General features: G+C 42.9%; 1 protein-coding gene and 1 pseudogene across 7 annotated transcripts in view; both read left to right on the top strand.

Annotated features, from left to right (window-relative positions):
• Window positions 1-14554, top strand: part of LOC147442031 (uncharacterized) — a 196605-nt gene that overhangs the window by 103207 nt on the left and 78844 nt on the right. For all 7 annotated transcript variants that reach the window (XM_086528367.1, XM_086528363.1, XM_086528362.1 and 4 more), the window contains 4 exons: window positions 7067-7131; window positions 10695-10834; window positions 12683-13687; window positions 13813-14037. In XM_086528367.1, the coding sequence (XP_086384493.1) occupies window positions 7067-7131; window positions 10695-10834; window positions 12683-13687; window positions 13813-14037 (1435 nt within the window). The remainder of the gene's footprint in view (window positions 1-7066; window positions 7132-10694; window positions 10835-12682; window positions 13688-13812; window positions 14038-14554) is intronic.
• LOC147442032 (uncharacterized) lies at window positions 10938-12664 on the top strand (annotated as a pseudogene).

Below are 14554 nucleotides of genomic sequence, written 5' to 3'. Positions count from 1 at the left end.
TGTGGTAGTAACTCCTCCGGGTGTCCAGTGGCAGCTCTAAAGAAGTCTGTGATCTGTCTCTGAGACTGGCTAGCCTGAGAGAGAGAGAGAGAGAGAGAGAGAGAGAGAGAGAGAGAGAGATGTTATATTAACGTCTTCAAATGGCCAAAGTGACCTATGAGACCAGAAAGTTACAATGTGGTGGATCTGATACAAAGTCAGAGTAACAAGAGTAACAAGATGACAGAATGACAGAATGACAAAATGGCAAAATAAAATACTGTAGAATCCTAAAATGCTAGGTGTGAACTAAGTAGCCAAACAACTAGCTGAGAGAGAGAGAGAGAGAGAGAGAGAGAGAGAGAGAGAGAGAGAGAGAGAGAGAGAGAGAGAGAGAGAGAGAGAGATGAAATGAAATGATATATTAACGTCTTCAAAAGGCCAAAATGACCTATGAGACCAAGCTGTCACAACATATTGAATCTGATACCATGTCCGGAATCAAAAAGAATTGAAACAAAAATACAACTACTACAAGCTGGGACTATCTGGATGTGCTAGCTAATACAAAAGGTGCCTAGTACAATGTGTAGTACAATGAGAGGGGGGGGGGGAGATATGGTAGAGATACATCCTGATCTGCACTCTCGACATTGAGAAAGTATGACTCGAATCCTCTGTTGTAGTCTCCCTCGATACTGTGTAGCTCCTCTCCTCAATCGCGGTCGTCTAGATCTCCCTAGCTCCAATGCTCGGTCTATGAGAATGTCAGTAGTGGTAGTATGAGTGTGGGTAGAGCTTTGCAATGGTGGCTGCTCCTCTGGGTGCCGAATATCCAGTGTAAAGAAATCTGTAATCTGTCTCTGGGACTGTCTCTCTCCAGCTCTCCTCAGTAAAGTGTCTCTATGCGTGTGTAGCTCAAGTAGATACAGTCCAAGACATCTATGATCCTCATAACTCATGACCCTAGGTAGAGGCCCAAAACCCTCTCTGGATAGACAATGAAAACGGCCTCATATCTCATAGGACACTGTGCAATGACATATGTAATGTAACTTTGTCTCTAGCTCTAGATGACATAAGCGGCATATCCTGCTTTCTGATGGTATCCCTCTGAATTTGCCAGTCTCAATCAAAAGCTGATATGAGGATGTGCCAACGCAAACCATGAGAAAGATGTGTGTCAATAGCATGGTCGAATCACAAACCCATCCCCTGTGAGGTGAAAAAGATGCTCTCTAAAGAAAGCCATCTTCGTGCCCCACTCCTGTACCGGCTCTTCATGTCCTCCTCGTGTCCAGCTGGATCAGATCCTGACGAATGAGTCTAGTAATCTCCACCCGTATCAGAGACATCAAGAGTGCCTGTAGAGAGTACTAAAAAGGAGGCAGCCTGTCCATGGTGAAGCCATGTGTCTGAAACCATGATGTCATCTGTGCATACCAGCATGATGTATCCCCCTGTAGAGCTAATTGTCTGGAGGACTCTAGGGCCAACCTGGCATATCTATCTCTGGTAGTATCCCATAGGCTGTGTACAAAGGAGACTGATCTGGTAAGCGCCTCAATCTCCATGGGGGGGCAGCTAACTTTGCTCGAATGATATCATTCGGTACGGAGACCTTGGCTCTAATCAGCTGAGAGATCATAGATATTAAGGGCCTCTCCATACGTCTCCAACCATCCTGGCCTACAGAAGGTCCCCAAACCTGCACCCCATATAGCTTAGTAGAGGCAACCAAAGTATCAAAGAGCCATAACTTTGTCCTAGGTTCATGGAACTGAACGTGCGAACGCATCCTCTCCAATCCTCTCAAAGCCGCATCAGCTCTAGTCAATCTAGTCTTTGCTGCTCTTCTCAAAGAAAATCTCGGCTTAGTAAAGACTACCCCACAGTAAAGACTACCCCAGGTAAGTGTATGCATGTGTATACTCCACAATCTCCTAACCATATGTGAAAGTAGGTGTTGATCTCTTGATCCACTGTGGTGTGGTGTTAAACACCATAACCTTGGTTTTACCAAGGTTTACACACAATTCACTATCCTCTGCAAAACTGTGTAGTGCATCCAAATGTCGTTGCATAGTTATATTAACATCTTCTAACGGCCAAGATGACCTATGATACATCATGGTAATTCTGATAAACTAACTAAACAGAAACATTAGAGCTGTGAAGAGCTTGGGGGGTACATCTACAAAATGTGGGTGTGTATCTTTGAGAACAGATACAAAGTGGTGGATATTGTGTATTAGAATCTGGAGATGGCTTGCATTGGTTGGTGCATGATCGTGTTGATGTCCTCCATGGTGAGAGTTTGCACACGGTGTCTTCCCTATCTCGCCAATATAGGTATGATCTTGTGTTGCAATTTCCTCTGGCAATGGGAGCATCCCCTCGTCTTAGGCCTCTTGGATCTCCCCAAGTCTGCTGCCCGATCACTGAGTATACCTCTGCCGGTGATATGCCTTGCATTCCCTCTCGGGCTGTTCTCGTCTCTAATCTTTGGATGGAAATACACTATGATCAGTCTTTGGGTGTGTCTCCAGGTCTGTGAGCCCATGTTTGATGTTGTCGAATCTCCATAGGTAGAGTCCAAGACATCTTTGATCTTGGTATCTCATAACTCTAGATAGAGGCCCAAAACCCTCTCTAAAGAGGCAGTGAAAGTGGCCATGTATGTTGGACAACGGCATATAAAGTGGAGCTCTATCTCTGGCTCTCTATGACATAGCTGGCACAATCTGGCCTCAGCTGAGATGCCTTGAAATCAGTGAGTCTCAATCTCCAACTAATGTGATGATGTCCAAATCTGTCCAACAGCACATCGTAAACCGTGGGACAAGTGAGTGTCCATGTAAGTAGTCATCTTTATGCCCACAGAGAGAGAGAGAGAGAGAGAGAGAGAGAGAGAGAGAGAGAGAGAGAGAGAGAGAGAGAGAGAGAGAGAGAGAGAGAGAGAGAGAGAGAGAGAGAGAGAGAGAGAGAGAAAATGAAATGAAATGAAATGTTATATTAACGTCTTCAAAAGGCCAAAATGACCTATGAGACCAATCAGTTACAAAATAGTGAATCTAATACCATGTCTGGGTACAAAAGAACTAGAAAAGAACTAGAAGTGGAACAAAATACTACTACTACTACTACAATCTAAAACTACGTGGGTGTAGCAGCTGATACAATAGGTACCCGGTAAACTGGATGTAACAGTGTGTGAAACAAAGATGGAAGAAATGGTGAGGATCCATCCTCATCTGCACTCTGGATGTCGAGAGAGTATGGCTCGAATCTTCTGTTGTAGTCTCCGTCGATGCTGTGTAGCTCCTCTCCTCAGTCGCGGTCGTCTGTATCTCTGTAGCTCCAATGCTCGGTCGATGAGAGTGCCAGTAGTGGTCGAATGAGTGTGGGACGAGCTCTGCAGTGGTGGCTGCTCCTCTGGCTGTCCCATATCTAGTGAAAAGAAATCTGTAATGTGTCTCTGGGACTGCCTCTCTCTAGCTCTCCCCAGTAAAGAGAGAGAGAGAGAGAGAGAGAGAGAGAGAGAGAGAGAGAGAGAGAGAGAGAGAGAGAGAGAGAGAGAGAGAGAGAGAGAGATGTGGATATGCTTATTGTGTCAAGCTATGTATGGACAACTACCAGAGATGCGGGAAGTTGTTACCTGGGCATGTGAATTTACTTCTTTTGCGGCAAGCTGGTATCTGGGGCATCTCATACATTTTGGGAAACTGTGATTGGCCAACATTATCCTAGCAGTGGTGTATGCATTTTTGTGGGATCATGTTGGCGACATTGTATACGTGACCATGTGTCACGAGGTTGTGGCAACCACTAACCTTAGTCTTTCCCTTGATTTTTGGGACCCTCTTGTTGAAGTGACAAATGACCGGACATTGTGTAGCAAGTGTGGAACGGCCGACAGTCGAGAGTTTCACCCGCAGTCGGGAAGGGCAGGTCTCCACGAGATGGTCGGCAGTGGAATTAGAGCAGTAAAAGGGTGTCTAGGCTCATTTAGGCCCCTCGCTACACTTTTAAGTCGGTGGGTACTAGGAATTTAACTCAAAAGAGGCAAAGTGGACACTTGGGGACTCTAGGCTGATTTCCAGTTTTGCATGAAGAGGGGGCGCCCAATTTGAGAGTGGGGGTTGATTTTTGCCCAGAAGTGAACTCAAGTGTGTGTGAGTAGTGGGTGTAGGTGATCACAACTTTAATGGGAAGCTTGTCTTCTCCCTTGTCTTATGTAGCGCGATGATTCCGCTCTCGCGCACCTATCCCCTCCTTTGAATACAGAATCATAATGCCCAGCTCAAGGGTTTTCCATCTGTATGTACAGTTGTGTGGGTTCATGCGCGTATGTCGAGGCAAGAGCCTCTTGTCGTGGTAGTGGATTAGCTAATTGCTAATCCCTCGCATGTATAGTTGAATTCAGAGAGATTTCATGCAAGAAATCTCATCCGATTCAAAGGGAAAGTAACCCTATTGGTGCGAGAGTACGAGGGCTTGCTACGGATGCGACCGGCACGCGAAACGGAGCCCAAAACACTAAAATACAGCCTGCTGTTATTGTTTAGGGTTTTGACCCTAATTGATCCCTAATGCCCCGAGGAGCATTGAGGAAGCGAGGGGATTACTGTACGGGTGATCTGGTGCATTTTTGGGGCAAACAACAGAGAATTCAACGCGCTGCAGATTCGCGCCAAGTTTGGGAAAGTGCCCACTGCGATTATGCTACCGAAATCAGGCTAGAGTTGGCCATGTTTAGCTCGGTGAAAGCGGGATAGCTCGTAGGAACTAACAAATTTTCTCCCAAGTTTTAAGAAATACCGAAAGGGGTGCCAGTCTTTGAGGCCAACAGGGTGTCTCTGTTTGCTTGGTAGCACTCTAGCTGCCAGGCCGTGGTTTGTTTGAAGTGTTAATTCAATTCACAGGCTTATTCGTAAAGTTCTTTTGTGTCGTAAAGTTTTTCAAGTAAAGAATCGGGTGAAAGCTAAAGTCTACAGCCCTACGGGCCGGTTTCACCATGGTACATTTGTACAGGGCACAACCGTGTGGATTTCTCTCGAGATTGATGCTGCTTTGGTAGGAGTGATGTGTATCTGTGCCCCAACTTCGGCTCATGAGAGTGCGAAGTTTTGGCAACAGATTGTGGATAAATTGCCTACTGTGGATTTAGGGATTGTTGGGGGAGATTTCAACAATGTAGAGGCCTTTGAGGATTGGTGGGCAGTTAGAACGCCTACTTTGCCATCTATTGCACCATAGAGATTGGGACAGATTCCTTGTTGCAATTTCTGGTATAGATGCTCTGCATGTTCCATCCTTCACTCGCACTTCGCAGTCCTTGCAGTTTTCATGGGGTTTTAGGAGATAGTCGGGTCGCTTGCTAGAACACTAAATAGATTTTACGTTGGCTCTTGGGCATTATCCTATGGTGGGCCAGTTACGATTTGGCCTGCTACAATACTATCTGATCATGTCCCAGTTTCTTTGCATTTGAGATTTGAGACTTCCTTAATGCCTAGACAAGGATCATGCATCCCTGACTTGGGTGTTGCAAAATGTTTTGCTGTCTCGAATGATTTAGGATGTTTGGTCGCTCACTAGTTCATCATCATTATGAGCATCACATAATACACCTCAACACATGGGGAGGAGTACAATCACACAAGGGCTAATGAGGAGTACATGGAGAAAGTATACAATGGTGATCATCCCATGAACTCCCTCATGGATCTCTGCAATATGGCCTCGATGTCCTCCATAGTCAGCTCTCTAGGGGGTGCGCTCAATGTTGCTCGACGATGCTCCGTAGCCTCCAATGCAGACCTCATCTTCAATGTGAAGATCCTCACATCCTCTCGCATCGTGAGTGGCCAAGCTGGATCGCTTGATCAAGAAGGATGCCCCAATGAGGGTTTGATTGGGTAACCTGTGGTGGGCCATCATGAGTAGTCTCTCTGAAGAAAGTAGTGATCTGCCTTTGTATGGATCCTCTATGTGTAGGTCCTCTGCTCTTGAGGGTAGTCTCTCTAAGTCTACGGATCTCCAGCAAGAAGAGTTTCTAGGCTCCTCTATTTGCAAAGGGACTTTATCATGTCCCTGGGCAGCCATTGGTACTGGAGCCTCGAGAGCATGTTCAGCCATATCTACTTTTTTCACCACATTGATGGTGGAGTGGGCCATATGATGCCCTACAACATGTGTTCAGCTAAGCACCTTCCAAAGATAAAAAAATGAGTGACAGACAATCGATTTTTATGCTGTTCTTTCTTCTAGGATCTGCTTTTGCAAGCTCAACCTTGTTCTCTTCCTTTGCTGGTTCTATCTCTAATAGAGTGTTTTTTGTCAATACTTCCTAGACACAGCTCACAGTAATACTATTTTTATAATTTTGTGGTTATAGTCATTTTGGCCTTTTGAAGCTTTAGAAATGACTTGTAACATTAGGGCTCAGCAGTAGCGTTAGTCGTATTTAAATTGAACAAAAGTTACAATGTCATGCAAACATTTATTATTTGAGAAACATATTAGGATGGTGGAGATTTGCAACGACTCGAAGTTTATCGAACTAGGTGGTCTTCTACTATGAGATAGTTGTTAGACTGAATATGGGTAGAAAGATTTTCTATTTTTATGACTAGGGGATTGATTTATATTGATCCAAACTACATTGATTTGGAGATTCTCAAATGTGAGACTAAGTTTCCACAATGTACTCATCAATCCCTTGATGACTCGTCTAAGACAAGATGCATTCATTCTTTTGTTTTAGATCTTGTGTTCTTCCTTGTGTCTGTTTTTTTGTAACCATGTTGTCTGCTATTTTACTTTAAGCGCTTTGTTGTCAATGACCTCTTTTTTGGGATTGATTTTGTTTTTAGCATTCAAAGTAGACTAGTCTTTTTAACAGTTTTTACTTTAGTGTTTCTATGAACAAATGTTACCATCTAAAGGTTTTACAATTTTTTGTTCCATGTAGGAATGATCTACGTTCTCCAACATTTAACAGTTTTTTAAACAGTTTTTACTTTAGTGTTTCTCTGAAAAAATGTTACCATCTAAAGGTTTTACAATTTTTTGTTGCATGTAGGAATGATTTATGCAATATGCTCTCCAACATAGATACATCTCCAAAGAATCAGAAGCAGCAGGAAAGGCCTTTCCTTTTATATGTTCTCATGTACAACAGCTAAATTTTGTAGATTGTTGTGTTCGATCAGTTATTATCAGTCCAAGCTTAGAAAAAGTTCTGATAGATTTATATTTTCCATCTGAGGGCCACTTGCAAACTTCCCATTCTTATTAAGAATTTATTTTCAATTGAGTTCACAAGGATGAAGCCCCTAAGAGGGTTGATTGTGGTTTTGTTACAGTTAATCCAGATTTTAAGAATGCGATCATATCTTTGGGCTTGTCAGGTTGCACCTCCTCTCCCAAAGTGACTTCCAAACGTTGAAGTTGCTGGAGGTAGAGCTCCATCCTTATCTTCCAAACTTGGTAATTTGTGCCGTTGAGCTTGTCGTTGATCCTATGGAAATTGTTGTGGAAGCTGCTTCGATCATCCTGCAAAGGTTTTCTCTTCCTGGAAGAGGGGAAATGCAGTATAGCACCTACTAGGATGAGGGACTTGGGAGATCAGGCTCTTCGGGGCTCCAATACCATGCGGCCAAGATTAAACAAGGGGAAACCCTCAAAGAGCATACCTCTAGCTCTCAAAAGTCCGTGACCCTTATTACTACTTGAAAGCATCACAAACCTTTTATAAAGAACCCCCACTATCCAGAGCAGCCTCGACACCCTCATCAACAAGGTAAGACATCTGACAACTCTATGCGAAGCTACAACCATCAGTAGAAACGAGAGCAATGCTTCTGCTCTCATTGATTCGCGCATGGTGAAAAGGATTGTTCAATAAAAAAGCAAAGGTAATATCCATCATTGTCCGCATGTTTTCTCTCATCCCAATCAACATCCACATTTAGCTTACCCTCTTAAGGGGGAGGAGACCATCACTGCCTTCCTCTATTCCTGGTTAAGCCCAATATGCTTAGGTTTCTGTCTATGATACTAGTCCCTACTATCCTATGCAGCTCTATGCCACTACTGTTTCAAACTCCCTCAACTAACCTATGGCTATGAGATACTGGTTCTTCTCACGATATGATCCCTTATTTCTTTTGGATAATTAATATTACATATTCTAATCACCCAATTTAGGCTTTCCTAGGAGATGATAGTATTCAGCTTGCTGAAGCTTATGGAGGTGTCCTTAGTGATCTACCTAATGGTTTTCAGACTACCCTCTCCATGTCTCGTGCCAATAGCTTGCAGCTTTCATAAGTAGATTCCACCTTGATACTTGTACAGGTAAGCTCATCAACCAAAATTATATTTTTCTCAAGCCTTGGAACATAATATACCTTAGAAATTTGTCAACTGCACAAGCCCTAGCCTCATCTGTTAACACCTTATTATAAGAGAGTACTTTGAAGTGGCACTAAAGACTAGGGCACGTTTCTCACCATGTTTTTCATCAACTCACACACTGCCAGCTTACACGAGGTCTTCTTGAACAAATTTCAAATGTCATGCTTTGTGAAGGTTGCATCTTTGCTAAAGTAGACCATACTCCATTTTCTTATCTCCTCTTCACAAGCTTCTTGGCAGGAGGTTTTCCCAAACAAATCACCTATATCACACTATGTGAAGGCTGCATCTTTGCTAAAGCAGACCACACCCCATTTTCCATTTCCTCTTCACAAGCTTTTGTCTCACTTGATTTGATTCACTCAACTGTATGTGGCCCTCTGTGTGCCTAAGGGAAACGTGTCTATGATTGTTTTTATTGACGACTACTCCAAGTTTGCAGCAACCTAATTATATGGCAAAGTCAGCTAATATCACCCATTTTCGGCAGTAAATGGATTAGATCTCACTATCAAGGTTATCCACTCCGACAATGGGGAAGAATATTATCTCAATAATTCTGGGTACTTTTTTGCACACTATTTGAAGTTGCTTGCTTGTGCGATGCTATTGCAAGCTCGCTTGAGAGATAGCTACATGGAAGAGGTCACTGCTACAACTTGCTACATTCAAAATCACATTCCCTCTTCTCAAAATCCCTGTACTACTCCCTACACGCTCTGGTATGATCACCCATCTACTCTTGCTCGCCTGTGGCATTTTTGGATGCCTGGTTGGATACTTACCCAGCCTCCCACACACTCTGGTATGGTCATCTGTCTTCTCTTGCTTGTCTGCGGCATTGTTGGATGTCTGGCGTATCCCTTGGATACTCACCCAGCCTCCAACTTGCTGACCGTGTGGCCTGTGCCATCTATGTGAGATATGGTGATCAATTTTGTCTAAAAACCTACTGATTCCACATTCGTAAGCATCAAGGATTCCTCTTTTCGTGGTCTCTCATCTTTGATGAAGATTATCTCCGTGGCCATACGCCCATATCCACGCCTTTGCTAGGCTCATCATTTTCATTGGCTTGTGATCTCACCCTTAAATCTATTACCTCAGCATCCCAACTTGCTTCGCCAACCTCATTGTCCTTATCCTCTTGTGAGACCACCCTTGTCCCCACAACCTCAAGCTTAATTCAAATCACCTCTTCCAACTATTTTTTTTTGGCACTGTTGCTACTCGCTTGTCAACTGCCCCTCTGCCAACCTCCAAATGATACTTCCCTTGGGGGTCAGTCACTCCTTGCCCCCACACATGGTGGCTACCCCTCGCCTATTAACAACCCTCTATAGCATGTGGTCGTGGACCTACTCCTCTTGTGTTGATGCCAACGTTGGTGCCCACAACTGCTATTGCATGCTCCATGACAGCTGTGTACTTACCATTGGCTGCCCATTCTGGAATTGGAAGCGTAACAAATCTTCAAACACTTGAAAAAAGATTTGTGGCTCCTTTTCTAAAATGAAAAATATGCGCCGCCCGGACATTGTGCGTATTTTTTGTAATATTTGCTGAATGGTCAAATGGAAATGCCGGATATGATGTAATGTTACTATGATAGCCCGGGCTCATATGAGTTCCAATTTGTATCTCCTAAGCTCTCTTTTCTTGCCTATTGTAGTTATTTTAGCTATTGTCCACCTGGACAACTAGTTTACAACTTTAGGTATATATATCACTTTGTAGAATGTGTGAGGGATTTGGCCCTTATGTCTAAGCAAGAGCTCTCTTCTCCTTTCCCGTTGACAAGAAACTCATCGCTATTGACGTTCTCCTAGGCGCAATTATTGGATGTGGATATACCATTCTTTTTGAAGATGTCCATCCTTTTCTTGTTGAAGTTTGTAAAGGTGTCCAGCCCATTCCTACTGAAGCTCCCCCAATTGTTGAAAGTAATCACACCATTCCTTTTGAAGATGCCCATCTCTTTCTCATTGCTTGTGCTTAGCAATGTAATATTATTGCAACTTCTTGTGGCTCTGTGCAACCAAGAAATCATAAGGTCATCGATGCATTGTGATGCTTCAAATAAAATAAAGCTAAATTCAAAATCTTACTTTGGAAACAAGAGTTAGGGTTTCAAAGCTACACTCTAGAGTCTGGTCTTCCTATGAGGGAAGGCCATTTACGATGTTGAATCGCATTGTTGACCAACATATGTTTGGTTTGACTAGTAACATATTGTAGCTAGTCTCAAGAGCGACCAGACTAAATGCTCTTTTTGATAAATTTTCAGGAAAATGCAGTTGTTTGCTTGCTAAATGAGGAGGAACAACTACGACTGACTGAAAGGAAACTCCAAGAAGAACAGGCAAAGCTTTCAGAAGCTCAAAGTGAGTTACTATCTAAGCGGGAAAAGCTTCTTCAACAACAACAACAGGTAGTACCTGTCTCTTAGTAAGACGTCATGGAGCTAATCCTACCAGTGAAGTTGTACAAACTTCAAAGGGGATATTGTGAAGGAAAAGGAAGTTTTGGACTCCAAGTTAAGGGCTATGGAGTTGTCTTAAGTAAGTTCTATGCAGCTCTAAAGGATGCTTTATCCCAATTAAAGCATAGAGCCAAAGCATTGCAGTATTCTGGGTTTGACGGTGATTAGCATAGCCAAATTGTCACAAAAGGAAACGAGCACTTTCTAAGCTATGAATTGGAGTCCTTTCTTGTTTCTGATGAAGAAACATAATTTAACAACCTCCCACTGTTCACAGCTAGTTGGATTTGATGTAGAGAATTGGTGTATTATTGTCAGTGCTATATGCCAGAGATTCATGTCTTTTCTAGCTCGAGAAACACATCTCAAAGAATGGGCTTTTGTGTTAAAGAAGGATGTTGCAAAGTTAGTGAAATTGAAAGAGGAGATGAACGAAGCAAAGCAGACCTCTACTACCCTTATGAAGAACTTAGAGGATGAGAAAAGGGGCCTGACAAAAGAGAGGGATAATCTTGTTGTTTGGGAAAGACAGCTACATGACTGTAAGTAGGTAATATGACATGTTTACATGATGTTGAGCCACCGCTCTAGAGCAGTTGTATCAGGTTCCTTACATGTGTGCACTGTGCAACCTCTCCACGCAGCAGGAGTGTGTCGCTAGGGATGATAGCTTGCATTATGGAAACTCTATATGTCTTTCTTGTCTAGCAGGAGGTGCAAACCTACCTGTATGTCAAGAACTTGCATAGAAGGTCCCAAGAAGTTGCATAGAACTTGCATAGAAGGTCCCAAGAAGTTGCATGGTACTTGCATGGAAGGTCCCAAGAAGTTGCAGAAGTTGAAATGCAAGGTTTACTGTTTGTATTTTGAGCTCGAAAATTAGCTTGCAGTCTGCTCAGAATACAAACATCAGACCCTGAATTTCAACTTCCATGTAATTTCTTGGGACCTTCTATGCAAGTTCTTGAATTTCAACTTCTATGCAAGTTCTTGACATGTAGGCAAGTTTACAGCTCCTTCTAGACGAGAAAGACATACAGTTTCCATAATGCAAGCTATCAAATCTACACGATATCTCTAGTGACATACTCTTGCTGCGTGGAGAGGTTTCACAATGCACACACGTAAGGAAACTGATACAACTGCTCTACACCGGTGGCTCGACATCATGTAAACATGTCATATTGCCTGCTTGTAGTCTTGTAGCTGCCTTTCCCAGACAACAAGATTATCCTTCTCTGTTGTCAGGCCCCTTTTCTCATCCCGTTCTTCATGAGGACAACAGATGTCCCCTTTGCTTCGTTCATCTCCTTCTCCAATTCCAGTAACTTTGCAACATCCTTTTTAACATAGCAGCCCATTCTTTGAGATGTGTCTCTTGAGCTAGAAAAGATATGAATCTCAGGCATGTAGCACTGACAATAACACACCAATTCTCCGCATCAAATGCAGTTGCCAACAGTGAGAGGTTGTTGAATTTTGTTGCTTCATCAGAGACAAGAAAGGACTCCAACTCATAGCTCAGAAAGTGCTCGTTCCCTTCTGTGACAATCTGGTTATGCTGATCACCGTCAAACTGAGAATCCTGCAATGCTTTGGCTCTATGCTCTAATTGGGATAAAGCATCCTTTAGAGCCGCATAGAACTTACCTAAGACAACCTTTCCTGTCTCCATAGCCGTTAACTTGGGGTCCAAAATTGCCTTTTCCTTCACAATGTCCTCTTTGAAATCAATACAACTTCATTAGCACATTGCAAGCTAACACCTTTTCAGATCTTAAGAGCTCCTTGGTTTAGGCTGTTGCAGAAAGTGAAAGAGAATGTGCTGTTTCTTTGGCTGAAGTACAAAAGCAGGCTGCAGAACTTGCTGTAGAAGAGTCTTTGTTTCAAGAAAAGAAACAGCAGCTTGATGTTCTTGAGAAACAATTAAAAAAAACACTTCATGACATGCAACTTGAAACTGAAAATTTAACCAAACACAAGCTCCTCGTAGAAGAAAAACAATCAGAGTTTCTTGAAAAGGAGAAAGCTGTGGAGAGACAGCGTGTTCAGGTTGAGGAGGAGAATGATAAGTTGAGAGAAGAATGGGAAAAGCTGAAAGGACAGAAAACCTCAGACAGCAAGGAGAGAGAAGCCACCAAGGATTTGCAAGGAAGGCTTTCTGTGAAAGAAGACATGCTAAAGGGCATTGAGAAAGAGCTGGAAGAAAAATGTCTTGCAGTTGAAAGCCTCGCTCGAAAGCTTAATGCCAGGGAGAAGCTTCTGAAAAATATCCAGAAACAGAGCGAGGAGGATCGGATTCAACTGAATGATCACATGAAAAAATTAGATGGAGAGAGGAGGTCTCTTGAAGAAGCAAAAGCAGAGCTTGAATTGTCGAGAAGAAATGTAGAAGCAGGCAGGGAAAGCCTTTTCCAAGACATCAAGTCTGCAGATGAAAGAATGAAGGAGTGGGAAAGTAGGCTCAAGCAGCAGGAAGAAGAGGCACAACAAAAGCAGGAGTTTCTTGAAGGTCTTGAAGCTCAAGTAAAAAATGAGCAACAGCGTTGCCACATGCTGCATACGAAGGTCCAAAAAGAGCAAGAAAAAATGGCAGAAGACCTGACTCAGCAGGAAAGCAATCTCAGTAAACGTGAATCGATCCTTGAGAGGAAAGAGGAGGAAATCAGGAAAAATCTACAAAAGTTGACTGACAAGAGGAATCTTGTGGATATGAAGTTAAAGCAACTGAAGGAGATTGAGACACGTACGGAGTCATTGGAAGAAGAGCTTCATAAGCGACATCAAGAGCACCTCCTAAAGGTACTGCCCCTACATGCACGTTCATACAAGGTAGAGATGATTGAGGTTATCACGGCAGTTTCTATTTTGCATTGAGAGTGTTGATTGACTGATGGATTTTCATGGTTCGGATTTCGTTATTGCAGGTTGAACTGCACTCAAAAGACTATCAAAATCAGGTAGAACACCTCGAAACTGTCCGACATGACTTACAGCAAAAAAGTGCTGATATTGATAGAAGATTTCAAGAAGTTCGGGCTCTGAAGAAGGAAGTTAAACTATGGCAAAAAGAGGCAGAAAAGGATTTGAATAACAAAGTAGAAGAATTACTAAAGGAAAAATCAAATGTTGAAGTACATAAGCAAAATCTGGTAAGGCACCCATTGCAATTGTCACGAGACAAAACAGTTCTGATGTGATAACTGAACAGCTGCTGGCTAGCTTCCTTTCTTTTTCCCCTCTTAAAAGAAACTTAATTTATGTATTAGCAAATAGGGTAGACTCCAAACTCAAAATGAGCCCAACTACTCTCAATGTATTAGCTACAGACTGTTGGCTCGCAGCAGATACAATTGTAGACCAAGTGCTCACAAGGTACAATGGGGGTGTTGAGGCTCAACAAGTGCAGGGAGAGTGCTGTGTACGCTAGACCAAAGACTCATATTGCAGACTCATGCAAGATTGACCATATATACAACCGATGCATATCATCCATAATTACCAAGAAATATCTATGAGAGACGACTCCTCATATCTGGATTGTGGTGGGAAGTGGCAGGTTGGCCACGGTGTCCCACTTGGCTACCACTCATCTATGTCCCACCAAGTGTAGAGACAGACAATCATAAAGAGATTGATGCAAAGATTGTCTGACAAAGGAAAAGGTCT

This window comes from Adiantum capillus-veneris, chromosome 14, assembly GCF_014529385.1.
Source record: "Adiantum capillus-veneris isolate H3 chromosome 14, ASM1452938v2, whole genome shotgun sequence".
In the NCBI taxonomy this organism is placed as follows: domain Eukaryota; kingdom Viridiplantae; phylum Streptophyta; class Polypodiopsida; order Polypodiales; family Pteridaceae; genus Adiantum; species Adiantum capillus-veneris.
This window is presented reverse-complemented; position numbering and strand designations above follow the sequence as displayed.